General features: G+C 37.6%; 1 protein-coding gene and 1 long non-coding RNA gene across 2 annotated transcripts; one reads left to right on the top strand and one right to left on the bottom strand.

The window, feature by feature from the left end:
• Nucleotides 1-769: 769 nt before the first annotated feature.
• Nucleotides 770-25,331, bottom strand: LOC121303816. The gene is made up of 3 exons (XR_005947875.1): nucleotides 24,300-25,331; nucleotides 8,106-8,382; nucleotides 770-971 (listed from the first exon to the last, which is right to left on the bottom strand). It is a non-coding gene; the product is annotated as an uncharacterized LOC121303816 (long non-coding RNA).
• LOC121303814 (mRNA decay activator protein ZFP36L1-like) lies at nucleotides 23,428-27,877 on the top strand. Its single transcript, XM_041234613.1, has 2 exons — nucleotides 23,428-23,670; nucleotides 25,400-27,877. The coding sequence occupies exons 1-2, from the start codon at nucleotides 23,617-23,619 to the stop codon at nucleotides 26,483-26,485; spliced, it is 1,140 nt and encodes a 379-aa protein (XP_041090547.1). The 5' UTR covers nucleotides 23,428-23,616; the 3' UTR covers nucleotides 26,486-27,877.

Raw genomic sequence — 27,877 nt, forward strand, 5'->3', positions numbered from 1 at the left:
AAGTGGCTTGAATACATGTGGAGATTTTTATGCTGTGGTCTCTCAAATGACTCAAAAGCATCCATCCGTAAGACACTATACACCCAAACAAACGTAGTTCTCCCACATAAGCGACACCTCCCCCAATCGCCAAAAAGTTGTGTCACTTACTCTTTTGTGTCATTTTGTCTGGTGGCAGAACTCGACACCCTTCAATGCCCCAGCAATAATTACTACCTCTTTTGTGTTTCATTGCATGCGTTTGTTTTTGTGTTTAATTAAATCAACAGGAACTCCTGTTTCGAGGGGAGGTGGCAGGACTATAGACAGAGGTCAAGCTAAATGGCATGATCCTGTGACCCCCTTCGTACCTGCTGGGCATGCACTGTATAAGACTCTCATGGGGCTTTGGGTTCGGTCTCTTAGGAAAAGCTAAACCCACTACTTCATCCATTCTCTGATCCTTCACAGGGCTTCAGAATGTACTTTTGTGTCTATAATAAAACAAAATACCAATCATTATAAACTTGTGTTTACCTTGAAAAATCCCTAGCAGAACCATTAGCAGACTGATTTTAACTGATTCTCTCCCCAACAGCTGGGGGAAAAAGTTTCATGAACAATAAACTTGATTTAATTGATTGATCTTTTAAAAAAAATAAATAAATAAATAAATCCTTCTATAAAACAGTCTTAAGAAACCATGTTTTAACTGTACTAATGCTATATCAACAAACTAACCAAGATTCATCAGTAATCATTTTATTACTACAAATTCAGTAGATGTTGAACAATACAGAAAAGTCTCTCTCTGGGTTCAACTGTGCTGCCATGGTAACCTCTCCTGGCCAGCAGGGGGGCCTGTGTTACTGGGGAGTTCTGTTTTTGTTAATTCCTGAAGAGGAGTTAGGGGTCAGTGCTTGATCTCTAAGCTGACCAGCAAAGTAGGGAGGCAGACTCCCAATCTCTGTAGTTAGTTGTTCCAAAGGAATCTGGAGGCAAAGAGAAATGGAAAAGTTGCAATGTTTTAAGAACATGTTGAATGGCATAATTAACAGCTGCTAAGAAGAGTTTCACCACGCTGGGTATTTTTCAGACTTTGTGAAACAGGACTTATTTACTTTCTGATGCAGTTTGTACGTTGCACCTGCCTACGAAACATCAAGTAAAATGTAGTTTTCGTGGGAAGCAATTTAAGTTAAAACTATTTACCAAACTGTTTACAAGTTTCCCGCAGGAGTTAAACTGGCCATGGTAAATTCCCATTGACGACTGTTCTTCTGGCAGACAGGCAGTGTGATTGACTGTAATTGTTACCACATGCCTAGACCACAGTCCCATCTGCTTTACCTTGGGGTACAGGGTGCGGAGAATAGGGTGGGGTGTGCCACTCAAACCAGCCTCTTTCCCCCAGGGCCCACAAATCACACTAATAACCTGATTATCAGCTAACTGTTTTGGGGGAGGGCTGATAACACAGCCTGGGAGTTAGAGTTTGAACCCAGTTGGTAATTTTACCAAGTACTGATTGTTCTTCCTACTCGTAAAGTTAGACGTATTGCCTTATTACAGGCACTGAAACAATTAAAAGCAATTACTACTAAACCATTATTAAGAATTATAAATAATTATTGCCCTTCTTCCAGAAAACGAGCACAGTGTTTGTAATTAATAATGCAGCTGGATTTTGATGGGGTTTTATTATGTTTTAATTTTTTCTATAGTTAAATAATTCTTACCAAATGGTCTGGAATGGCAATGCAATGGTAGTGTACTTTAGTGCAGTTGGGAGAGTCAGTGAAGATTTTTTTTTTTTTAAATGCAGTATTGTTTTAACAGTTGTTTTTTCCCGGATTTAATGTCAATCACACACTTTTTTCCCTAGATTTAACCAAAAAAAAAAGTCCAGATTCAGCAAAATACATTCTTAAAAGTCAAGTGTAAGGGCAACTTTGCAGCATACAATGCCAAATCAAAAGTGTCAGTGGGCCTGGGCTATATATATATATATATATATATAATATATATATATATATATAGATTTAATTACTTTTAGATTTAATTACTGAACAATAATGTTTTTCAGATGCTTCTGTTAGGTAAATGTGGAATCGCCAAGTTAAAAAAAAAAAAAAGATTTAAGTTACATGTATATTTTTAATTTTTTCTGATTTTTAAAATGTTGAATTTGTAATACGCTTGTGTATTTAGCTACATCTGAACGTTTGGGGGTTAAATCTAGAAGAAAACACTTGATTTATGTGAAATTGGGACAAAAAAAAAAAAAACTATTAAAATGTAAAAGTAAGTTGTATGTTTAAAATGTGTTTCGGGGCGGGAGGGGGAAACAAATTGTATGTTAAAATTGGGGGATGGGGGGGGGGCATATAAAAAGTTGGCGCACCAGTGCTGTAGCGGTAGCACAGATGCAATGGTGTGAGAGAACAGTAGCACTGTGGTCAGATTTGATGTACCAGAGGAGTCACAATACTTTACATTAATAGACTGCTACTATAGCAGGGCCACTATGCAATATTTGTTCCAAATCCATTGAGTTAATTCCTATAAAAGTTTCCCATAAAAAAGCCTAGTAAAGTATTGTAAAGCCCAGAGACCTATGATAAATCTTATTAAAAATGGCACAATATTGCTCTTGTGTTGATACGATTTTAAAGTATAGAGTACAACATGATACAATGTGCAACTTAAACAAGGGGAAAGTATTTTTCTTTGTACACGTTCTTTCGCAAACGCATACAAATGCTGTTGTTTTTATATTTCTATAAACATGCCCCAAAACATTTTAATATGGAAACACACAAAAAAAGCTTCAAGTGGGAAAGCAATATACATTTCAAAAAAAATTCAGAAGCAGTTGTACTAGTTATTAAGCATTGCAAACAATTTTTAAAAACCAGAATCCACAATCGTAACAGGATTTGAAACACATTCAGCATTAGGAGAAGGTCACATAAAGCATCCTTTCCGCTTTCTTTGTGCTCCTCACTTCCTGTAAGCCTGCAATGTGACACTGCGCCCCGCTGATGGAACTGCAGTGTCAGTGAGTGAGTGGAGTGAGCTGATCTCTGCTGTTGTGTTTGGTTTGTGAGCTGCAGAAGATGATTAAAGATGACAGGGCCAGCATGAGCAATGAATCTGCATGGCTCTGGTGTTAAGCCTCAACATCTCCTCTCCTTTATCTTTCCTCCCTCTTCCCTCTCCCTTTCTTCTGATCTAAATAGGCCATGTTTTAACATAATGGGACGCTTCTTTTTCTTATGTTTCTTTGTGAGAATTATGTTTTTATGAATTTCAAAGACAATGCAATAAATACATTTTCTATACATAAAGTAAGCGGTTACAAAAGTCCAAAGAACATGCTACTGCATCCTAATGTATATTGTTGAAGCTGACACCCTGGGATCCTTCAAGAAGCTGCTTGATGAGATTCTGGGATCAATAAGCTACTAACAACCAAACGAGCAAGATGGGCCGAATGGCCTCCTCTCATTTGTAAACTTTCTTATGTTCTTATGTTCTTATGTATACTTAATGGGCAGATAAGGATCTATTTCAAGACTCATTTAGCTTTTGAGGTCCAACATACTTGCTTTGAGTTTCAAATACGTTCGTGATACAGATGTGGTGGACGAATGCATTAGAATGTAATCAGTGAGATGTTTGGTTCACACTGGCGGGCCCTTTACAGTGGCTCTGAAATGCTGTATCTTAACTGACAGAGGTGATGACAACTGTTTGATTAGGTTTAGAAATATTAAAAGAAACGTAATAAATTCAAAGACAAATGTTTCAATTGGATTTTTACAATGTTTTCTATTTGGGTTGTAATAGAAAATATTTACTATGATATACAACCAGCGAGGACAGTAGATAGGATAGTATTCTATAGTATTTCCTATAAACGTTTAACATGGTATATTCCAAGGTAATTTCACAATTACCCCATGGTTGTACTATGTGTTGATACTGAGCATCAAAAGAAACATATCACTAGACAAAACTAGATGTGATCAAAAACATGACAAAATCTGTTTTAGAGCAGGTGCAGTGACTTTTTATTGTACTGATTAACAATTCACATCACGGAGATGCTGCAGAATGATCTGTCGATCTTGGGCAGGTGTTGTGACTTTTGGTCTCCCAGTTCGTGGCCTGTCATTGACAGAGTGTGTCTGGTTATACCGTCTTGCCAGGTTTGAAATTGCTGGCTGTGAGCACCCAAGACGGCGAGCCACAGTATGCTGCCCTAGTCCAGCCTCCAACATGCCGATTGCATGAAGGCGCTGCTCTCTTGACAAAAGTGGCATTGTTGGTTTATTTCTGTGATTTTCTTTATTGCTTTTATTCAAGCTTGCAATTCAACAGCTGGAATCACTCCATATCCAGTGTCCAATCAACTGTCTCACTAATAAGGTGATTAAGTGCATATGCTTCAGTCACAGTCTCTCAAGCGTGTGATGGGCAAGGATGAATGATAGAGCGATTAAAAACAAACCAAAAACATTTAGTCAATGTCCATCGTTTATATACCTTTTTTTCCATAAATAAATGTGCTAGACTAGTGCTAAGTTTCTTCTGAAGCTCGGTATAGTTGTTTTATGCTTTACCATACCTTTGTGGGCTTTGTCATGCTTTCACAGTGCTTCTCGAGACTTGGATAAGTTACAAGTATGGGGAATTTTTATTGTAAGCAGTATATACAATATTCTACAGATTTTTAACATGTGAGGTGTAAGTCTGCTAATTTTTTTTTTTTTTTTTTTTAAGAGTCCTAATATTTAATTCCACCATAAATGGTTTCCTTAAATTGTTTATATACGCTGGTATTGGCAAAAGCGTATCCGTCCTCTGCCTTAAAAAAAAAAAAAAAGTGATACCTTAGCTTCTGCTGCATTTGTTATGATTGGACGGTTCCAGTCAATGCAGAGAAGGGGGTAAAATCCCTTCACTGATTAAAATGAGCAGATGTTCTCTAGAACTAGCAGTAAAGGCACTTACAAAATCCTTCACCAACGTAGCTGCCCTGTGTCTTGGGCTGGTGAATGGGTTTATATCTGCGTGTGTGTGTGTGTATGTTTTTATTTAAATCTCTATCCTTCTGTATAGCTATTAAAGGCCAACCATAGAGGACCCTGGGTGAGAAGCCTTTGAAAACCTATCTGACTGATGTGAGCAGTGATTGCAGCTCCACGGGGAGTTGCACATAGTCCAAAAACAGCTTTCCTGTAAGTTGGAAAAATAAAAGCTCTGTGCAAGAAGTCGTGGCAGCCAGGAGAGAAGCAGGAGTGCATTCTTTCACAAATGACCTGATGGTTGTATTATAAACAAGTACTTTAAAAAAAATTAAATAAAATGACACATTACTAAAATATAACAAACAAAAAGATCTTTAAACTACTGAGCCTGGGAGGGCTATATATATATATATATAATATATCGATATATATATATATATATATATATATATATATATATATATATATATATATATATATATATATATATATATAGATAGATAGATAGATAGATAGATAGATATATTGTGCGCACGTCTTAATATCTTGTGTGACGACTTACTGTCTCGTGCACACAAGATATTATCTGCATCTAAGGGAGTGCCAATCTCATGGCTAGCAAGCATGTAATAGTCTGTGGGGCAGCTAATGCAATGTAAATATCAGTTAGCATCTCACAGTGGCTGGCTTAAACACGCTCTGTTTGTGAGACTTTCAAAGCTCTCCTTTCTGCGGTCAAAAACATGTGCATGGGAAGCACATTGCCATATGCTTGTGATATCGACCGACTGATAACATTTACAGAAAAGTTGGAATACCATTATAATACCAATGACGAAACCCTAGCACAGCAATGGCACTAAATGAAGGTAACACTACTGTGTTTGTACAGTTTGTCTGCTCGAACTGTGCAGAATGATTTATGGACTAATAAGAGACACACGACATAGTAATTGCATCACAAAAAAAGACTGTACTCATGAAAAACTATTAAACAAAAAAAAGTGATGTTGTTTTAATTTTGCTGTATGTTCTATACACAGGATCACAAGATAAAATGTATTGGAACTTAGCAATACTTAGCTAGAATTGTTTTGAGAAGGGTTCACACACAAAAAAAGTTTTTGCTCAAAAGAGCTAACTTCCCAGTGTTTTGGTATGTTTAACGTACCTTTGTCAAGGGGAAGTATTTTTGAAAACAAAAGCATAGATGTACTTATATACTTTATCTATAACTAGACTCACGTATTTCTGTTTAAATCTATTAATATGCTTGTGATGTAATGTACTGCATAGTTAATGGTGTAAATATCTTTAATTCCTTTCTGTTTAAACCTTCAGGCATCATGATATTGAGTCTGTTTATCTTTTTTCTTCTATACTGCAGACTATATGTAATACATAACTTAGTAAGACCTGTATGTTCTTAATCACAATCAGTTAGTCTGCATTTGTGCGTGAACTCAGTATTTTCCAATCAAAAGAATTAGAAACAAAATATCACAAACCAAGGGATTTTGCATATGGGGCGGATGTCGAAAGTTTCCGATGAACGGGTTAAGTTGTGTAGCGCGGAATGCGATCCTGTCCACCTGAAAGCAATTAGCACTGCTTCTTTCCAGGCTCCACTTCTCCGCCTCTGCTCGGAGAGTCAGCGGATCTTCTGGGAGTCTGGTGTGAACGCTTCAGCCAGGAGAATGAGCTCACCAGCCCCAGAGAGTTGTTTTTAACAGCCTTCAGTTTGAGTCGAATTGGGAAGCCAAAAGCAGCCCAGAGAAAAAAAAGTGAACTCAAATAATATTTATAGGAAAGTATCATTAAAAGCAGGTTTATATTTGAACAGAACCATATTTGAGTTCCTAACTACAGAACTAGGTGGAAAGAATAACATTACAGGAAAGTTTAAATCCTACAGCATAAATGTCTCACACTGCTACTAATATTGCACCACAGTAGTTTATACATAACATCTAATGCACACAATAGGATGATATTCAGCAAAACCTAATTTAGTTACAGAAGTTGACTTTTTCTGTGTGCGTTTGTTACTGAAGTGTACCATGGTGCCACATTGGTGTGTACTGATATTTTTGGTGAAACCATGAGACAGAAATAGGAAGACAATTTGTTCAATGAATTTTTTCTCCCACTGCTGCAATGCCCCACTCAGCTCAGGAGAAATGACGGTTTAGTGGGCGTCCTCCAGTAGTGATCAGGTCAGTTTCCTCTTTTACTCCCAAGGAACTGAATGTGCAGTGATGTGGAGAATATTCTGCTACCTCAGATACTCATATGTTACGCATATGTTTCCACTGGCAGAGAATTTTATTTAATTAGATAGTTAAACGTGTCATCGGTTTAATAAATCTTTAGTAGCAGAACGAGGAAAATGTTTCTGTCACACCATGAGTATGGGGGCTAGAAACGTTAGCTTTTAATTAAAGATGTTAATGGGATCTTGTTCCCACTAAGCTGATAGCATTTAAAACCATTTCCATAAATTGCCTTGAGAAATCATTAAGGATTTGTCACAAATTCTACAGATGTGGCTAAAAGTTTTGCATTAACTAGAATTTTAGGGTTGAGACATTAGACAAGTAGCACTTTCACCTGAAGAAACGACCTTTGAGGTCTTGAAAGCTTGTGCATAATTATTATTTAGTTAGTCCAATAAAAGGTATCGCTTCTCCTTCTCTTTGACTATCATCTCTGGACTAATACGGCTACCATTTCATCTATCTAAGAGGATTTATATCATGTTATCAAATAAACTACAAAATGATATCACAAAAGTCTACTGTCCGGAAGCCATGATAGTAGTTTCATGTTAGATTTCGAAATGTCATATTTTTGTCAGTTTTTCGGAAAATTACAAAGCGGTACGTAATTCGCTATGTTAACATAACATTATTCAGCAGGTTTCATTCGACTTTGTGAAGGAAAATGTGTTAATTCTATAGGGTGATGCAAAACTTTTGGCCATAGCTGTAGATGTCATCCTGTGCTTAGAAAATAATTCGAAAGCTAAAAAACAGCATGCTTCTAATCACAGCAATCACTGCATAGTGTAGGGGTCTGTGAGTGGCTTACCTGGTAAAAGCATTGCCATGTGGTGTGCAGGGTGAGTCGTCCAGTGCAGGTTTGCGTTCTGGCTGTGCAAAGTGTCCTTGGGGTTAGGGAGGCAAAACCTGAAGGTCCATGTCTTCTCATCTGCAGCAGACTCTACTGGCCAGGCGTCCAGTAAGCTCAGGTGGAAGACCTGCAGGACTGGCTTTTGTCCTCCAGAGGTCGGTAGCTAGCTGACATCCGCTCTCGTTGGATCGGAGAACACCCACGAACCTTCAGTTCTCCTGAGCTGTGTGGGGAACTGTACGGTGAGGGGAAAAAAAAATTATTGGATATTTTAAATTGGGGAGAAAAAGAGCCAGGCTTGTCTGCATTTGTGGTTTTAAATAAAAAAAAAAAAAATTAACTACTTACTAACATAAGTAGGGGACAAAACTAGTACGTAAATTTACCATGGTAAACCCTTATGTGGGGCACTGCCCTGTAGGGAAGATTCAGCCTCTAGCTAGCTGGCAGGCAGTACCTTTATTTAGCTTTCTTGTTTTCCTGCAACCTAAAACTACCACACCTTCAGTCAGTGTAAAGAGTCAATGACCCTCATCTCCTCCCTTTGGCCTAGAGGAGAAGTCTTTTCTTGTGTGGAGCACCTGCCATTAACAGGTGAGCTAAGTGCCCTGCAATAGGTGTGTAGCTCCTGCCAGTGTGAAGGTCTCACTTGGTTTAAATTACCTTCCTCGGGCTACACCACTGCCACTGCTTACTACAGATTTGTTCCTTGTACTGTTTCAGCTTGAGCGCTAAATAACTATAAGGCAACCAAGGATAACTGTATAAATACAGTAAGTATGCAAATGTATGAGAACACCCCATTGTTTCTGTGGTTCTGATCTGTTGTGGATATGAAATCAAACCACTGGAGCAGAAAAACCTTGGAAAATTGTCAAAACAGGCAAGCTAGTGATTGTCTAATTATGGCTTAGCAGGCCGCATGTGCAATTAATAAAAAAATAATAAGAGAAAAGGAACACAAATGGTAAAATGCAGGAGACTTTTTAGGAAGCTGTTTAAGATGCCTAATTAATGCACAAAGTGGTCTAACATTTTCACATATGAGCCTAATGTTCTGTATCACTGATTATTGAGCGAAAATTGACATTCTCACTCCCAGAGGTTTTCATGCAAGCAGGTATATAAAATAAATCTCGACATGTTCTAATAAATGTGCACACTACTGTAGTTTCATTGCCTTACACAGATTATTTTTTTTAGTAGACTTATTAGTATATTCAACTGGTTTACTGGTAATTATCTTCTAGCACTACAGTGGTCTGACTGGCTGGAGTTATCTTTTGTAGACCTTTAGAACCAAACCCTGGTTGTTACCTCACATTAATAGAGCTACACAAAATTATTCCAGTCAATCTGTAAAGGATTGGAAATATTAAGTGGTGATTCCCCACTGTGAGTTGTTTGTCCCATTTAAAACATTACCATTGATATTCATTCAAAATGCTTTTGCAGAACACAAATGATGATACTGTATTAAAAATGCATTTTATCGAAACATTTCGCACATTGTAATAAATCGTCTGTGTTGCAGTTTTAAGTTGAATTATTAATAATTAATTACAGTAATTTCTTAGGGCCCAAACAATAAAAGAGGCTTATTTAAAGTATTTTTGCCCCCTTCCCCCACAAGAGGAATACAGTTGTACATGACAACCTGGTAGAGGGACTCCTGAGGCTCAGAATGAGGCAGGGGTAAGCTGTGAACCTTTGTATTGAAGCAGGTAGTTCCTATGTTTTTCCAAATTCTACTAATCTAATAGAGCGAGTGGGACAAAGTAAACCAGTGGTCAGTGAGAAATTCATAAATCATGTATTCTTTTATTTTAATTAATTATAATTTCTGTTTTTATCTTAAAAGTGAGAATTAATTTCTTTCTTTCTTTCCTTCCTTCCCATTACATAATGCTCTCCAAATGCATTTGTATCACAATGGCATTCAATCCATCAATACTAAGGGGAAATAGTATTACAGGGGCAGTTACACATTGCTGCTAATCTATTGCAGTGCCAGTCAAAATTACGATCCATTGTGCTGCCATTGCCACAGCTGTTTTAAACTTTTCTAAAGAAAGAAAGAACTTCTATGCATTATATATTGGATCGTTTTTGAACACTTTAATTTAGATTTTTGATTTTTCATATGCAGTTTAAATCATGACAAGCTGACCAATCATGCCATAAATAAACACAAATATTTGCTCAATGCAGGCTTTTGGTTGTAGCAATTAAAGATGCAATAAAATAAACTAAAAACAAATTACTTAATGCATTACTCAGTCTGGTTTGCCTTTTTAGTCCCTCGCCACAATGAATTAAGTTAAAAGCTTAACTCAAAATAGAGCTATGAAGCTTTTATGAAAACATTTATTCTCCGTTGAGGATTATAAGTATAATAAAATATAAACAATTCCTTCCAGGAGTTTTTGATTCATTTCCTATGAGGCATCGTCAGCAAGTCCAGCAATGAGAATTAAACGTTGTCTATTTATAGTGGAAGATATTTTCATTGGATGCTGGCTGAGTTCTGGTAATTTTCTACATTACAAAACCTAAATTACCACTGTCACAGAAACGGTACCAGATCTCGGTTTACATCAGTGGAATCACGAATATTCTGGGCTGGGTGGAAGGCAAAGCTGTGTGACGTTTGAGGCAGGACAGACTTTCGCTATGGGGGGGGGGGGGGCACCAAGTTGTTTTAGGGAGACACATCGTGTGGGGGTCTCCCAAGTCAAATAATAAGGCTCCGTCCTCGAAATGCGCAGATTAGAAAACGTCACATACTGCGAGAAATGGGGACCCTATGAAGGGGGTTGGTATAGGAGGTATTACAGAACACGATTAGCTGCTTTCAGCCAGTAACATCCTGTGACCCAAAAGACAGCTGAGGTGAAATGGGAAAGGAAGTGCAAGCAAAACCCATTTCCTGTGATAAACGCGGGGAAAACGGAAACTTCCTTCATACAAAACTAGTAACAGATATGTTTTAAAATGGAAATACATGTTTTCATTTGAGACAGCTTACGAAAGTTCAAAATAGGTCTGATTTATGGAAATACTTTGTAAGCAGTAATTACTTTCATTTTCCTAGTGTTTTAGATGTTATGTAGGCTAGGAAGTTTGTAAACTTCCACAAAATAGGTGTCAGTACCTAAGATGAAGACATTTATTTATTAAATGTATTATTGCTCTTTAAAATTTTGGCCTAACACTGAAAAATGGATTGCCAATGGAAAATTCATATAATGAAGTAGAACAGTACATTCAGAACCCATTTTAAATACTGGTGTGTATTACAAAGCTTTCTTATAAACAAAAAAATATGAATAGATAACAGGAAAATGCTTTGAAACACAGTTCTGTCTACCTTATAAGGCTAGGCTTAAATTGCATGGGAAGGGAATGGTTTTAATACGATCTAAATGACTGTACTTGGATGTCAGAGCGGATAACTGTTATAGAAATGAATTCCAGACACAGCTTGGGTGAATTAGGAGGCACCAGTAAAGGCTGCTTGTAACGTCATGGAATGAGAGAGGGTCTGGCTTGAATCGCGCCATGCTGAGCAAACAGACTGAAACAGTTACAAGGATGTTTGTACCACTTCTCCAATAGCTAACAGAAACACTCACGGGCTCTCATGAAAAGCGCAACCACCCATCAGTTTTACATTATAAACAAGCTGTGAGTGAGTAACTGTACCCTTTTGGAATGTAGCCTATGTATCAGTGCAATAGCAGTCATGCATATTCATTTTGTTTACAAAATATGATATGACGTTCTTTTTTAATTCAGCATACCTAATTGTTTAACTCCATTTTTATCTAACCAATTTGAAATCTCCCAAATTCTTTAATAAACCGCACCTGCTTTGTGCTCCTATTTGCATTTTAGGTCTCAAACACGCACACTTTAGTAAAGCCGTAGTTCTGTTTTGAAACATCATATCTGGTAAGTCAAAATAGCTTAAGAAGTGCAAATGTAACATATTTCTTGAGAGCTAGGCATGGATACTAAAACAGAAACAGTTACAATTTTGGACACATCGTCAATATATTTTTCATTGATTTTTTTTTCAATGGCTTAATATGGGGAAAAAGATGACATCAGTGAGGCTATCATGCATTTGCATTTTCCATATGTCTCCACAGAAAGACTAGAAGAGAGTTTTTTGTATAAGTCTCCCATTAAAGGGTTAAAGTAAAACTACAGGCTCACTGTAACATTCTTTCTAAATGTTGTTGGATACATTAAAGCTAAGGAATTGAAAGTATTTTTACTTTATCTGTTTCAACTCAATATTAAGCCTTTTCTTGCGTATGCAAGGTGAGTTTTGCAATGCGTCTTGGAGACAAAATCAATACTGGGAGAGTTAAGGCAAGGAAAAGCAAGCCCCTCAGGAATTTTCCAAACGGGAAGCTCCATCTGGGAACCTGCTTGACGACTTTATAAGATATCAAACCTCTGCACGAGTACAAACTGACTCTAACCCTTTTTTAGCCATTCGTGCCTGAGCAGTGTTGACAGCTCAAGCTGATAGAATGCTGTAACTTTTGATAGCCGACCACATGAGGTGTTCTGTTAATTACCACTAATGAGGACAAATAGACACCCACATGGAGAAGAAAACACATTGCCTTTCACCCTGTGTTGCAAGCCATTCCCTGTGGTGAGATAACGTGAATGGAACATGCCTTCAGTCACCTGCAAATGAATTTAAAACGGAGCGCCACTGAGACGGCAAACAAGCTACTGAAGTCCTTCAGCAAATGGTGGTGTGAAATCAGAGGCATGAGTGTCAACAAGCAAACCCAACAGTAACTTTATGGCACTTGCTGGTTTTCTATTACCTATTTACATTCTGGTGTGCTCTGCTAAAAGTATTAGTAGACTAAGAATGTCTTTTTGTCCACAAGCAGAGATAATGCGAGTTACATATTGCCTCAAACCTGACCTAACTTAAAGGACTTTTGCTTGGCTTGACCTGGAAGGACCCTTATAAAAGTTTACCATAGTAAAAGCATGGCAACAATACCATGGTAAACTTGTATAAGGGGAGCACCCTTTCTCTTAGGTGGTGCGAGAGCACTTCAGTCTCCATGCCTCAAGCCTGCCCTGGACTGGAGGGAGCACCCTTTCTCTTAGGGGTGAGGGAGAAGTTCAGTCTCCATGCCTCAAGCCTATCCTGGACCAGAGGGACCAACATTCTCTTTGATCAGGAGTTGGAAACAGTAAATCTTTTTTGTGTCGTTTCTAGTAAATCTTGGAGGCTATTCAATTGATCTGAAAAGTGATGGATTTAAAAACGGCCAAGTGAAAAAACATTTAGACTGGAAGTCTGTTTGTCTTCAATGAAAAAAGACTTCTGGTTGAAACATTTGTCATTAAATCCTTTTTGTTTCTTTTAGCATTTCTTAACTTAGCACAATTTTGTGTTTTATAGCTACAGATGAAGCCAAACAAATATATTAAAGAATGGGAGGCCCCTTCTTTTAATGATTTAAACAACAGCATTGTTTATTATCGCCACAGTTTAGAGCAATTGAAAACCCTAGAATCTTTTTTGCTAACATCACAGAGCTTAAATGATAACACATTTGTCAACAAAACACTTCTAAACATGTCTTGTTGTGATTGGGGGTTGTGGTGAGTTATTGAGCAAACACACTCCACTCTAAATAGACCCCCATACACTACCAGAAGCTCAGAGGGGGTAACTATAGAGAGGAAATGTGACTGTTGTGTGTAAACCTTTCTCCCCCCCCACACACAGTACAGGACAAAATAGGATCTATTGTAGTTCAGGGTGTTTTTTTCCAACTCATCAACAGCTTTACACTTACACAGAGCATATGCTACAGTCATTCTGTTAATCTAAACATTTGTTAAAAAAAAAAAAAAAAAAAAAACGAACTATGCTGTTGACCAATTTGTAGTCATTTGGCCCCCAAAAAAGTGTTTTTTGGTTAAATACTTTCTGTAATTTCTGTAACACGCAAAAACAGCAAGCCTAATATTGGAATATTGGAATAATATATTTAGTAATCCACAGTATATTAATAACGCATAATCCCATAAATTAGACTATTTCTCTTTTCTATTTATAGTAAGAAAAAAATATACCATGTTAAAAAATTCTCTGAAAAGGCAGAAATGTTATAGGTAGTAATTATTAACATAGCGAGTTATCTGTTTATCAATTAATCAACTTCTATATATAGTAGACCCTGAGCTACTGATGTGATACAGCCACCTGAAATGTATTTGTATATAACAGTTTGGATCAGAAGGAAATGGCTTCAAATTGGAATTAGCTATACTGTTTAAACACTTTTATTTTTGTATTGAAGCAGTCACAAGCCCATTCACCCCTTGATCCAGCCATCTGCCAAATGCCTGTTTATCACTTGCTAAGTGTCTTAAATAAACAGGCTGTGGGATCTGCTGACTGCATCAGTGTAAAAGCATCTGTCATGTGATTTCTGTCTGGACGTGTTTGGGATGGTCACGGTCCACACGGCCCATTCAATAAACACAGCAGCCCATCGCAACATGAAAGAGACTGGGGGCTGTGAGGTCACACCCCCAAAGCTTCAGTCCTCACATATTGTCGATTGCTTTCTCATTAAACAACTAAACCAAACATCCTAAACCAAATGATGTTCACTCAGAAGGCTGCTACAACAACACTACCAGTACTACATTGGTTATACCACAGCGGTATGTTTAACGTGCACAGCAAGGGTTGAGAGATCTAGCATTGAATAGCTTTTTCGTGTTGCTACTGTACATTAATATGTTTGTTTTTTGTCAGGACCATGTGCTGTGATTGCTGTGGTGCCGAAGTTATAATAGAGTCCCAATAGCATTTTTTTGAAATGGGGATAGGAAGTTCAAAACGTCTTGTCTTGGCCCAGAAATTAAAACACCTTTAAGACAGTGTTTTTATTAAGTAACGTTTCAAAGGGATTGCTAAAACTGGTTGCGGGCGTGTAAGCTTGCAGCCTTTTCTTTCTTTTTCTTAAATGTCTTCAAAACAAAACTGCGTTTACACTGTGCACGCTCTAAGCGCCTCTGTCTACTGCTTGGCAAAGTCTAATGAAATCAGATTAGGCCGAACTGAAAACAAACATCCAGTTTGAAATGAAAACACAAACATTGCGTTGGGTTTTGTCTTAAAGGATTACATTTTCAGAGATTTAGTTGTCTAACTAAAAGGATTTTACTCTTCTGCTATCTCTCTGTGTTCGTAATGAATCAACGCTACAGAATAGTTTACATAAACGATTAGCCAACCACAGCACTACCAGAAACATAATGGATGTGAAACAGATACTGGTATTTCAGAGTAGCTTCAGTGTTTAAGCCGTAAATGGAAATCAAAATTTTAAACCGCATTGTAATTGTTTTGGTCTAGCATTCACATTTGTTAAAAAATGTGAATCGTTTATAGTATATTAATGCATTGCATGTTAAAATGAATGTCAAGTTTGAAATGAATACAAAATATAAATGTGACTTTAATAAATAAGTCTGTGTATGGTAGTATAAACAGTAAAGACCCAGAAGGTTTAAACATTTAATGTATTAAATGCACAGCCTCCATTGCCTGCAGTAAAAGCATATCAAAGTGTAATAAAGCATAAATAAGCATTGCAAAATCCAGAGAGGTGTGCCATATTAAATAGCACTGCAAATAATGATAAACTATGATAAATGCAAAGTAATACCATCGGCTACAGCTTGGAAAAAGAAAACTGATGACTGTTTACTGTATGGGATGACGCACTGGAATGCAGTGCATTGGTTCACCATCGACATGTCTAAATGACAAACTGTTCACCATGCTAGCTTTGCCTCTTACTGTAGAACCACTGCAAACTGCACTGCCATTGAACAGCATTTGCTACGGACAGTAAAATACATCACTGATTGACAAATAGCCAGTACACAAATCTGTCTGCTTGTGTGTGGCTGTGTGGTTTACTCATTATGTTATGTGGCGTATGGTATGTCGCTAGTGCACCAGCTCAGTTGACTTTTTAATTGACAATGTTACTATTTTCTGTCAGGTAATTGGACTTGTCTGGGTACCTGCGATACCGTATCGATCATACGGAAAAGAGAAACACAAAGAACAGTCCTACCTGACATGTTTATGAACTTTGTGACTTGTAGCTTGTGTAAAAATGAAATATTGGGGTAATTTTATGTGTATCCCCGTCACACACGTTTTTATGACATTTTTAGAAATTGTAAAACAGTTTGTGTGAACTCTAAGTTGGTCAAGAAGTTGAAGCGCTGCCTTAACTTTGAAAACAGCATTATAAAATAAGTCAGTAAAAAGTTTTTAAATATGTCTTTGTTTTGCTTCCATCCACATGATCTTTTATGTTGCAAGTTATAAAAAATCCAGTTAAAATATTAGTCCCCAGAATCATGAGTAACTTCAGAACGCTTCATCAGAATTCAAAGGCCCTGATCACACCACATAACCAATCTTGAGAACCGCACTCAAAAACATTTTTTTCTGGTTTTATTTGTAATCAGGTGACGTCCCTTTAAACAAATAGAGCTGATTCTGTTTCGTTATTCAAAAAAGGTGTTAATTACAAAACAAACTCTGTTTTTACCTTCATATCTTGCCTGAGTCGAATTTTGATTTTATTTCAAACAGACATGACAAATTACGGGAATTGTTTGTCCCCGATCCTACTTTCAACTCGCATTTCAGTTTTGCAGTCACCTAATTAATGTTAGAACATAAGAACATAGGGAAGTTTACAAACGAGAGGAGGCCATTCGGCCCATCTTGCTCGTTTGGTTGTTAGTAGCTTATTGATCCCAGAATCTCATCAAGCAGCTTCTTGAAGGATCCCAGGGTTTCACCTTCAACAACATTAATGGGGAGTTGGTTCCAGACCCTCACAATTCTCTGTGTAAAAAAGTGTCTCCTATTTTCTGTTCTGAATGGCCCTTTTTCTAAACTCCATTTGTGACCCCTGGTTCTTGTTTCTTTTTTCAGGCTGATGTTGTGCTTTTGCTATAGATATCCTGACAGATTTTTTTTTTTTTTTTTTTAAAGCATAAAAATAAATACCCATTGTGGAGTATTTCACAAAACATATCAGAACACATTTGGGGATATTGGAGGAAAAATGTAAACCGCACTACCTGATCTAATTTAGAACCGGACGAAGATAAAAAGTATAAGAAAGTGCTAAATCACAGTGCAATTTACCTAGGTAAACTTTTATATATGAGTAATGTTACAGAGCTGTAACTATCTAGTTGCAGAATAGATATGCAGACTACAGATGGAATTGATGCAAAGGTAGTTTAGTGTGACAGTTATAAGCTTGTGAGGTTGCTGAGCAGTTTAGCGATAGAACAATGACCCCTGGGCTCTGACTGTGATGGGCTGGGCCAGTCTGTTAGAGGTAGTGCAATTGTAATTGGGAGGGTCAAGACCCTTGAAAAGAAGTCTGAACCTTGCATGTGTTTTTTTCCACTAAACGACAGTCATTATGTACTTTAGGTCCGTTAATTAAAAAATGAACATTTTTCATAGCGGGAGTTCAGACCGTTCAAATTACAGAGTTTCGGTTCAACTTTCATGACAAAAGATATGCAGGGTTTTCTTTTGAAATAGTGGCTTTAATTGAAAGGTTTGTAAAAGCCTTTTTTTTTTCAAAAGCACGTGTATATAATGTTTGTGGGTTTTTTTCTGGATGTATACTAATTGTTTGGAATTATTTTATTGTTGCATTGATATTTGATATTGAGTATGGTTACTCTCTTTGTATTAGTGAATACATCACAAAGTGAGATTTCCAATATTGTTGGTGCTTTATAAGGGTGGTGCCCTAGGCAAGCACCAAAACAAAATTTCAATCATTCTAGAAGTTTTTCATTTATCAGAACTTCACCAGATAGCATTATTGAGTGTATTTCATCTTCCCAGCTTTGTATTAACATTCCCTGCAGGTGGTAAAGACTCCTGCCGATGGTGTGACAGTACAGGCTGTTGTCTGCATCTATGTATGTCATACATTACATTTCTCCATACATCTGGAAAACCACACATTCACCCTCTGGCCTTATCTTAACTGTTTCACAGAATACCACAGCCTGTGAAAGGAGTAGAAACATTGAGAAGATTCTGAGGTTTCTGTGTCGTAGTGAGAAAAGGCAAGTGAGAAAAAATATGATATCGGCTGTCTTGTTACACAAGCGAGTGCAAACATGTTTCGACGTTTGAGGCCAAAGATTCCTGAACTGTGATTACACAAGTTCTTTTTCAATAGATGGGGTTTAGAGTTCTTAAAGCACTAACAGTATTTTAAAGTTCCGTTTACCAAAATACATGTAAAACATTTATTTTGTGTCCTGTCCTGGGACATATTCAGGTGCCTCTTTTCATAGATATGACTCACTATATTTATGAATCACTTTTCAGGAAATTTCCATTTCATATGACATGCTACTTTACATGATTTTGTATATGCTGCGCTCAGCAATTTTATATTGATAGATCTAGTTTTGAATGTACAGCAGTGGGAATACACAGCTGTGTTTTGATTGACTAGTTGTAGAAGTCATTCATAATAATATTGCTTGTTTTTTTTTTTAAAGATTTAATTGAGAAGAAAAATATACTGAACTCTCCCTTTCTCTCCTCTCTTCCTCCTGTCTCTCTCTCTCTCTCACACACACACACACACACACACACACACACACACACACACACACACATTCTATTGCTAGGAGCTTCTCAGTTCAAAATGACTTTGGAGAGGGGATGGGGGTAGTGTTGGTAAATGATAAGCTTGCAGTGGCTTATTGCCTGCTGATTAGCATTGACAGATCCCTGGTTCAAGTCCTGGCTTGAGCACTGCTTGTGACCTGCATGTCAATAATCTGCAGTGTTTTTTTTTTTTTTTAACCAAAACTGAAGGGTAAAAAAAAAATACATTACTGTGTTCTTTTAGGTTGTAGGTCAAATATGATAACCCTATTCTGAAAGAGAAGATATGTGGAAAAAATACAGTGAAACATTGTAACAGTTTTTGTTTGTTGTTTGTTTAAAATCTTTATAAACTAGTTTACTAACATGTTGATGTTTACAAACTATTAAAAAGTACTGTTGTCTTTAAAAAAAGGCCTGAAAAAAAAGCCTCTTCCCTTTGATAAACTTCCAAGCACTAACAAAGTTTAGATTATAACAGCGGGTGAAATTCATTGTAAAGATTTGTATCCAAACCTGCTTGTTTACTGTCTTAAAATGAGTTGACAATAAGCCCAGCACAATACAGAAACCAGGACCAGGGGACACAGTTTGAAACAAGAACGTGTGAAGGGGGGGTGCCAACATTTTTTTTATGGGTCCATAAAGAACCTGTTTTTTGCCCCCACTTTTTTTTTTCCATCCTGCTACTTGTATCTGTAACAGATATCATTTTTTTCCCCCTGAATAACGAAGAGAGAGAGAATTTTGTATCTGTATGTTAGTGACTTTTGACTAGCTCTGTAGAGCTCAGAAGCAAGGCGGATAGACTGCGATGATAATGGCATTGCTTCTGAGAAGGCTAGGAAGGGCTCTTTTAAAGTGATGGTGGGGGGAGGGGGGGTAGATTTAAGTCTTCAAACTGAGCATGGATTACCCTTGGCACAGCACTGGTTGGAGATTCAGTGACATAGGACAGAGGGTAGGATACTTTTTTAGTAGTGAGTGGCGAAGGTACAGAATGGGTGACCAAGGGTGACCAAGGGTTACCAAGCCACACTGTTGATGCTGAATCACAGGAATCCTTTAATGCCCAACATTTGGGATCAATGTAAACTAAACAATAATCGGGTGCTTGGGCACAGGTGGGCGCATGTAATGGTTGGGCGTAAAACTATGCACCTGGAAGCTCTTTGCATTGTGAGCCTATTAGTGAGTTTAAAAAAAAAAAACTGGTTATGCTATGAAGGATTCCATGACAGCATCTGCTCTTGTTTTTACTTTCTAAACAGGAGGATGGTGGGGGGTGCCATCACACTTAGTGCCCTGTTGTGACACAAGAGCACTTCAGAAAGAGCTGACATTAGCAGAAGAAATGCAATCCTATACATCTATCTGCTCTCTAATGTTTTATGAATAAAAAATAACTGTTTTTTTTTTTTTTTTTTTTTTTTTTAAGCTGCTGAATTCTCTATAGTACTCCAACTTGGAAACTAATGGTGCTCTCTAGGTTTTTAAAGTGTAGTCCGGCCTGCAGGGTTTTGTTTAAAGAGTAGGCCCCCAGGCCTTACGATCATAATGGCTCTTTATTGAATATATCCCAAAGAAGTCCCTTTGACTATTGATAAACCTGTAAGTAGAGTAAATTGAAATGTTGTATGCACTTATCAGTGGCCACCCAATTTGATGAATGTTCTCCATTTATGTTCTATTGTGCCTAAGGCACTTATAAGTAGGAGACCCAGGTGGTTTATAAAATACCTACCCATATAGAAATGTAATTCATGGGGAGATGCAAGCACAGTATCCAGTAGAGGACTGTAGCATTACCAATAAGCAAGGTTGTATTGTTTTTATCACAGATATTTTTCCCGATTTCTGTGAGTTGTTTATTGTACAATAACTCTATAGAAAAATGATCAATTTTGAATGTGACAACGCGGGGGTTTGTTTTTTCTGCTTTAATAAATAATATTTAATCGTTAAAGTTTTTGTTATTATTTTTGTTGTGTTAAATACCTTTTTTATTAAGATCTGATTGCTAGATTGACTATATATAAATGACATATATATATATATATATATATATATATATATATATATATATATATATTATATATATATATATTATATATATATATTATATTTTTCAAAAAAAAATTAACAGTATTGGTTCCTTTAATTCCAGACTCCAGAAACAGTTTCAGTTCAATGAACAGGCTGATGTCAAAAAAAGGCAGTAGGGTCAGAGCCATTGTCTATTGACAAGCTTGCTGTTTAACTACTTACTATACAGTACTGTGGGTCTGATTGCATTTAATTTGCCTATGAGATAGTTGCCAGGCACATTGAGATAAGCATTACTAGATTACAGTAAGCTCTAAGGTGTGGACACTTAATACAAACACTAGAACATTTATCAATGTACTGTTTGCATAGTTGTCACGGTTCCGTGTGTGATATTAGGATACTCTATATATAATATATATATATATATTATACACAGGGGTTCGAGATTTCAGGTTTTATTTTTGATCACGTGATGTCCTTTTAAACCTATTCTGTGCCGAATCGCTTTCTTAATCGAACACTAATTACCAAAGGAAGTTGTTTCTTTTTACCCTAATTTCTTGATTGAGTTAAACGACGCGCATTGATCTCACCTGACTCTATCTGAACCTGCATTTCGTTCTGGCTCCACTCGCCGCATTCAGCTTATTAATTTCCACTGCGTTATAGTGTAGTGAGCGCGTCGCTGATTAAAGCAATATGGTAATCAGTTAAGGCTTAACAACTATTAATTACGGTTTAAAAAGAAGGGAGAGAGAAGGAAAATAAAAACCGACAACTAGAAGCACTAATTACGCATTTCGGCCAGTTCAGGCTTTTCAACTCACGTTTTACCTGTCTCAGGTACAAGTCTTTCCTTTAAGAAAAGCAGGACTACGCTGACCAGGATGCTTGGGTTGTGAGTTGAAAAGCTTGAACTGACCCGCAGAACACGGGTCCTAAAATCATTTTAAAGTTGCACATTGGAAGAAACAACTATTGTAAAAACAATTGAAATGCGCCCGTAAGTTTAGTTTGTTATATGTTTAAACAGTTAACGTCCGTGTTTTAATACTCGGGAATAATAATAATAATACATTTAAAAAAAAAAAAAAAAAAAAAAGGAAAAAAATTTTTTTTTTTTAAAACAAATACGTTAAAATAAATAAACAAAATGTTTCATAGTGTGAAGAATCGTACAGTCCTGAGACAAGGCGCGTCACTTCCACGGTAGCTGGGGAAAGCAACGTCCATACAAAAGAATTGCATAGTACCAAGCGCTGTTAGGAGAACTTTGCCCTGGGGGCAATTGATTGCAAAACAGGTGCAAATGGTAATCCTTGAGCCGTAAATGCGACCACGGCCTAGCTTTGCCGAGTCAACGTTTTACCTTACCCTTATCTATTTAAAAACAAACTTTAACCGCAGGCTAACGATTAACACCCTTTAGACTTTTTTTTTTCCATGATGGCTAGATTTAAGGGGACCGCGGTAGTTTCCTCCTTTGCAAGCAATTGAAGAGAAGGGCACACTTAAGGTAAACGACTCGACCCCTTTGTTTTACAAAGCTTACAAGTAAATTGTACTTACGAGCTAAAAACGTTTACAGAGAAAATACATTCTAAAAAAAAAAAAAAAAAAAAAAAAAAAAGTGTTTTTTGTAAGGCGTATAAGAGGATCTGCAAAGCTGCAAATCAAGATAAATCTGTGTCGGGGAATAAGTGACCGGGTGTAAATGAATTTCCAATACACGTATATTTTATTAACCGATACACAACACTACTCAGTATGTGACGACTACAGAATGATTTAATACTGTCGAAAGAAACCTGCTGAATACTGTTTTTCTAATACGTTGCATGTAAATTTTTACCACTGTATTTCTATACCGGCAACTGCCTAGTCAGCCAATCACAGCCAGTCTGCTCTATCAATAACAAAGCGAGACAGTTCTGTAAAAATAATCCCTTGTGATATATTTGTCACTGTACAGATACACTATAAACAGCTCTGACAAGTACAAAAAAACAGTTTTACAAGTTATATATATATATATATAACGCAATTAAAGTTGATATTTCAGATAGTTAAAATGTTTCTCCTGTTTTGAATAAGCGGTTCATATTTATTTAATATATTCATACAACCTTCGTCATTGATTTATTAAAAACATAAATATATTTAGTAAGTATTTCAGAGATAGCATTTCTATATATTGATATCGGAGATTATATTTCTTAAATGCTGGTGTTAATCGTTGGTATATGTGTATTTAGCGACTAGTTTCTGTTGAATTGAATCTGGTTTAAACTTCTTTTTAGTTACTGTTTGCTTACTCGACATGAGTACTGAGCTGCTTGAATGAAATACACAAACCATTACAATACAATACAGTACTGTACTTGCACAAGAACCGTGAGACGATTGTTTAAAAAAAAGAAACCTGTGCCCCCTGTTTTGTTTCGGTATTCTTATTGGCTCCCTTTGCCTTTGCAGAGCAGCTACGAGAGAGTTCGCAGAAGGCGTGGCGATGGAGCGCAGTACAAGCTTAAATACACGTGTGTGATTGCAGGAAGTTTGTACTGCTAGCTTGCAAACTTTGAACCACACATACGTGCACTTGAGTTTCATTGCATCCTAAAGAAATTGCATTGGTTGGGTGCAAAAAACAACAACTGGGACTTGGGTAAAATGCCGTCTTACGTACTCTCACCCTTTCTTGAGCTGGATGAAGTTCTGTGCAAGGTAAGCGATCGCAGATATCGTTCAGGCAAACCGATGTATAACAGAACACCTTGAAAAAGTGTTATCAAAGTTTGCAAAGAAGTCACACGTCGATGTTGTGCGTAGTGGTTTTTCGTTTTTCTTTCGGTAGTCAGTGATTAGGTATATCTGCTTATGCAATTTGCATATCTTTTAAATGTAGGTAATTTTTTTATTTGCTTTCGTTTTCAACGTGGTTTGTGTACTTTTAGTGCAAGTTGCTATTTGTTGATTTTCTTTTTAAAAAGTATTCAACCACATGTTTGCGCGGGCCACGCAGGAATGCACCAACTGTATTACAGTGCGGTAAACAGATACGATCGGCGTTTGTACATAGCTGTTATTTCATTACCACAATTGTAATGCTCACTTTTATTTACACCGATTTAGATGTAAGTCACATACATAATCTATAGTGATTTTAGATATGTAAATTAGTTGAACTGGCTGCATTGCACGAATTATAAATTGTAGTGCATTAGTATTTAATTGCAACAATATCGGGACCGTGTGAGTAAGATAAAATAAAAGGGCAAGTCTCGTGCAGCCCAAAAACTTTATTTATTTTTTTTATTTTTTTCCCCGTTAACTTTTACGGATAATGCACCTACCTTGTATTTATGATTCATACCACGACTTTCTTCCTTAAAAATGCAGTCTTACAATTGCTCATCGTCGTAAAACGCACAGTACTTGCAAGTGTGGGAAAATCTGCAGAAAAGGCTGTTGAAACTTTATTATCAGCTAACCTGGGTAAAGGTTTTTGCAACGCTAACTCGGGCAGCTAACGGATGGATGATACATTACGTCAATGAATGCGGTGTAAACACAATTTTGTCTTCGGCGGTTAAGGCTCGTTTTGCAGATACAGGACAGCAGAAGCTCATTTTTGTACTGTAGACAAAAACGATTTTCTAGAACAATGCTCGACATTAAAGCAAATTTGTGTCGATGATTGCATAATATTTTGTAATGCAACACACTGTGAACGTGGCAACGTCTGTATAATGTCACACCCAACTAAAATAATTCAGTTGGGTACGTTATGTCGGCCTCTGTTTTAGTACCTCGCAGTATATGATAACAGGTCATGAAGGAAGGAAATGGATTCCCCATTAAGTGTCTGGTCATGTTTTGCACACAGCAGCGTTTGTTCTGATTCCACTGGAGGCTATGGCCCTCCTTTTAAAAATGGGAGGTAAACTTCTCTGTCCAACGTGACATTGATGACAGGATGGATAGCTAAGCTTTAAATGAACTAAAGACCCTACAGCCCACTAGTCCACCCGGTGCCCCCTCTCTCATAACCAACTTCTGGTTTTGTTCCTACCTAAACTGAAAGGTCAAAGTGCAGAGTTCTTAAAGGCTCCAGGGGGTTTACAGACTTTGTTCAGAATAATTACTATGCCCCACTTGAGTTAGAAAATTGAAGGGAGTTACTAAAAGAGAACCCTTATGTGCCTTTTTTTTTTACTTGCCTAAATAGAGAACCTTCTGTTTTTTCTGTACTGGAAATACATTAATTGCATGTTACTAGGTTTGTATAAACCAATGCAAATGACAGTTTTTGCTTTTTAAATTAAATAGGCCCATTGTTTAAAATATAGCATACATCCCTTAGAGCTGCTTTTAGTTTTGGAATGCACTGGAATAATAAGATTTTTTTTGTTTGTTTTGTTTTTTTTTTTTTTTTTTTTTTTTTTTTAAATAGAATTTTCTGAATCTTGACCTGAAAGATGCTCCAATGCCGGTGGGGTTCAAGAACAGCCAGCCTGTCTCCCCTCTTTCCCAAGGGGGTATTGCATTCAACACCGGTAGCGCTGGCCTAATTAGTGATGTTGGATTGTGTCTCCAGTCCAGCAAGTGGTCCCGGTCAACAGAACAGCCTCCACCACCGGGCTTCAGCAAGGTTCCATTCTGGGTGGACCGTCCCATCAGCATGATCGAAAGTGACTCCTTCAGCTTGGGGTGGGCAGCTTCTGACTCTAGCCTAACCAAGCAAGAGGTGGCCCCTGGTCCCACCGACGCAGCTGCCGCCGCCTCCACCACTCCCAGTTCGTCCCGCTACAAGACGGAAATGTGCCGGACGTTCGAAGAGAGCGGTAACTGCAAGTACGGTGCCAAGTGCCAGTTCGCGCACGGTTACAATGAGATCCGAGGCCTCAACCGACACCCTAAATACAAGACCGAGTTTTGTCGCACGTTTCACACCGTCGGTTTCTGCCCTTACGGCATCCGGTGTCACTTTGTCCACAACGCAGAAGAGGAGCTGCAGGCCCGTCCTCAACAGCAGCCGGCTCCCAGAAACAGAAAGCCTCCGCTGCTGAGACAAAGCATGAGTTTTGCTGGTTTCCCCTCTGCCCCACACCTTAAGGAGACCCCTTTCTCCAGAGTGCCTGCCACCCCCCCTCCTCCTTCCACATGCATCCCAGAACTCCTCTCCCCTGTCTTCCCGAAGACTGACTCCTTACCCATCTTTACCGAAGCAGGCCTGGAGCCTGGGCCTCAATTTCTGCTTTCTTCTGACTCCAGCCGCTCTTTTGCCAAAGGTGCCACTACCTTCCCCTCTTTCTCCAGCGGAAGCCGGTCACCCGTCCAGCGTCCTCCACCCAGCCTTGCTCTCCGATCAAGGAGCCTGTCTTCCAACTCTCTCTCCGATCACGAAGGAGGTTACAGTAGCTCCGCCAGCAGTCTCAGCGGCTCCGAATCTCCTGTATTTGAGGCTTCCGGACGACGACTGCCCATTTTCAGCCAGCTTTCAGTGCCAGACGACGATTGTGCCTCATTTTTCTGTTAGGCACCGCCATTCCTTTGCATAGGTGAACTCCAGAGACTAGAAGAAAAAAAAAAAAAAATAGTTTTCAACTGGTAAAGTATTTTGTTAAAACCGGGACTGTATACTGTTGTATACCTAATTTTTGGGGTACTTTCAACCCCTACTGTATAGTATATGAAAAGCAATAAAATAGCCCTGCTTTTTGTGTTTTTTTTTTTTTTTTTTTTTTTTTTGGAGTTGTGGGGCATTTTTGTGTTACATTTTTGTGGGGTGAAGGAAGGTTCTTTTTGTGACTGTGGGGTTTTTGTTTTTGTTTTCTGCACCCCAAACACTTCAAAATGTATAGCCCTGAGGCGTGTTGCAGATTGCCCGAAATTGTAATTTTGTTAGTAATATTCACTCCCAGCAACCTGGTGCATCAGTGAAAATTCAAGCCAGCTGAGTTTAAACATTGGGAGAGCAGCTGTTTAATGCACCAAAGTTTTTAATTTCAGATATGTGACCCTGTTTTATTGCTATTGGAATCTCCTTTTTCTTTTTTTTAAGACCTCTGACTCACAAAATTGCTCTTTATTCTTCACAGCTCTTGGTGTTTTTTGTTTTGCAGTTTTAACCTAAATGGTGCAGGGGTCGTGTTTAATTTGGGTTGCTAATTGCAGATAGTTTAAAAGAGAAATTGGCTGGTAAATCAGTCCAAAAAAAAACAACAGATATATATAATGAAGATGGTATGTTTTAAGACACATTGGTATCCATGTTATATTTTAGTGGTAATATTACGTTTTAAATATTGTATGTGATTTGCAGTTGTACTAGAAAGTAACAGTGCCATGTTTCTTTAAGTAGGGCTATATCTTCTGGTTAAGTGTTCAGAGTTATGGATGACCCATATTAAAGGAGTGCCTAATTGCATTTGTTATTGTAGCTTACCAAGCTTGTATGATGAGTTTATCAATTAGAACCTTGACCAATGATCTGCTTCTGTTCTTGAAAGTCTGATGTTAAAATCAAATGAGAAATGTTTTATGATTGAAATTTAGTTGTAATTTAGTAGCAGATGCTAAATTATTGTAGAGGAGGTTAAATTGCCCCCCCCCCCCCCTTTACAAAGTGTTGTCTATAGAGTTTGGTTATAATTCTTTTTCTCAATGTACATGTGTGTTAATATTTAGTTATGCAATACAATTGCTGGTTCCCAAAATGTGGGCTACTTGGTTATCAAAAATATGTATACTGTGTTCATTGTGTGGTGGTGGTGGGGGGGGGGGCTTCATAACTTAATTTATTTTAATTTGTGTATTTATAGAGAACTTTCAGTTTTTATGTTTGATTTTTGTATTAAGTTAATATATTATTTGATGGGTTTTTCGATAGTTTTGTACTACAAATAAACTTTGTTTTTGTGAAGTCGAA

The sequence above is a fragment of the Polyodon spathula genome, chromosome 35 (genome assembly GCF_017654505.1).
Source record: "Polyodon spathula isolate WHYD16114869_AA chromosome 35, ASM1765450v1, whole genome shotgun sequence".
Lineage (NCBI taxonomy): Eukaryota > Metazoa > Chordata > Actinopteri > Acipenseriformes > Polyodontidae > Polyodon > Polyodon spathula.

What these genes read in the sequence shown, in the direction of transcription:
- LOC121303814 (XM_041234613.1), top strand. Translation starts at nt 23,617, where the DNA reads ATGCCGTCTTACGTACTCTCACCCTTTCTTGAGCTGGATGAAGTTCTG. An exon ending in TGGATGAAGTTCTGTGCAAG is followed by an intron (nt 23,671 to 25,399) that starts GTAAGCGATCGC and finishes TTTTTTAAATAG; the next exon opens with AATTTTCTGAATCTTGACCT.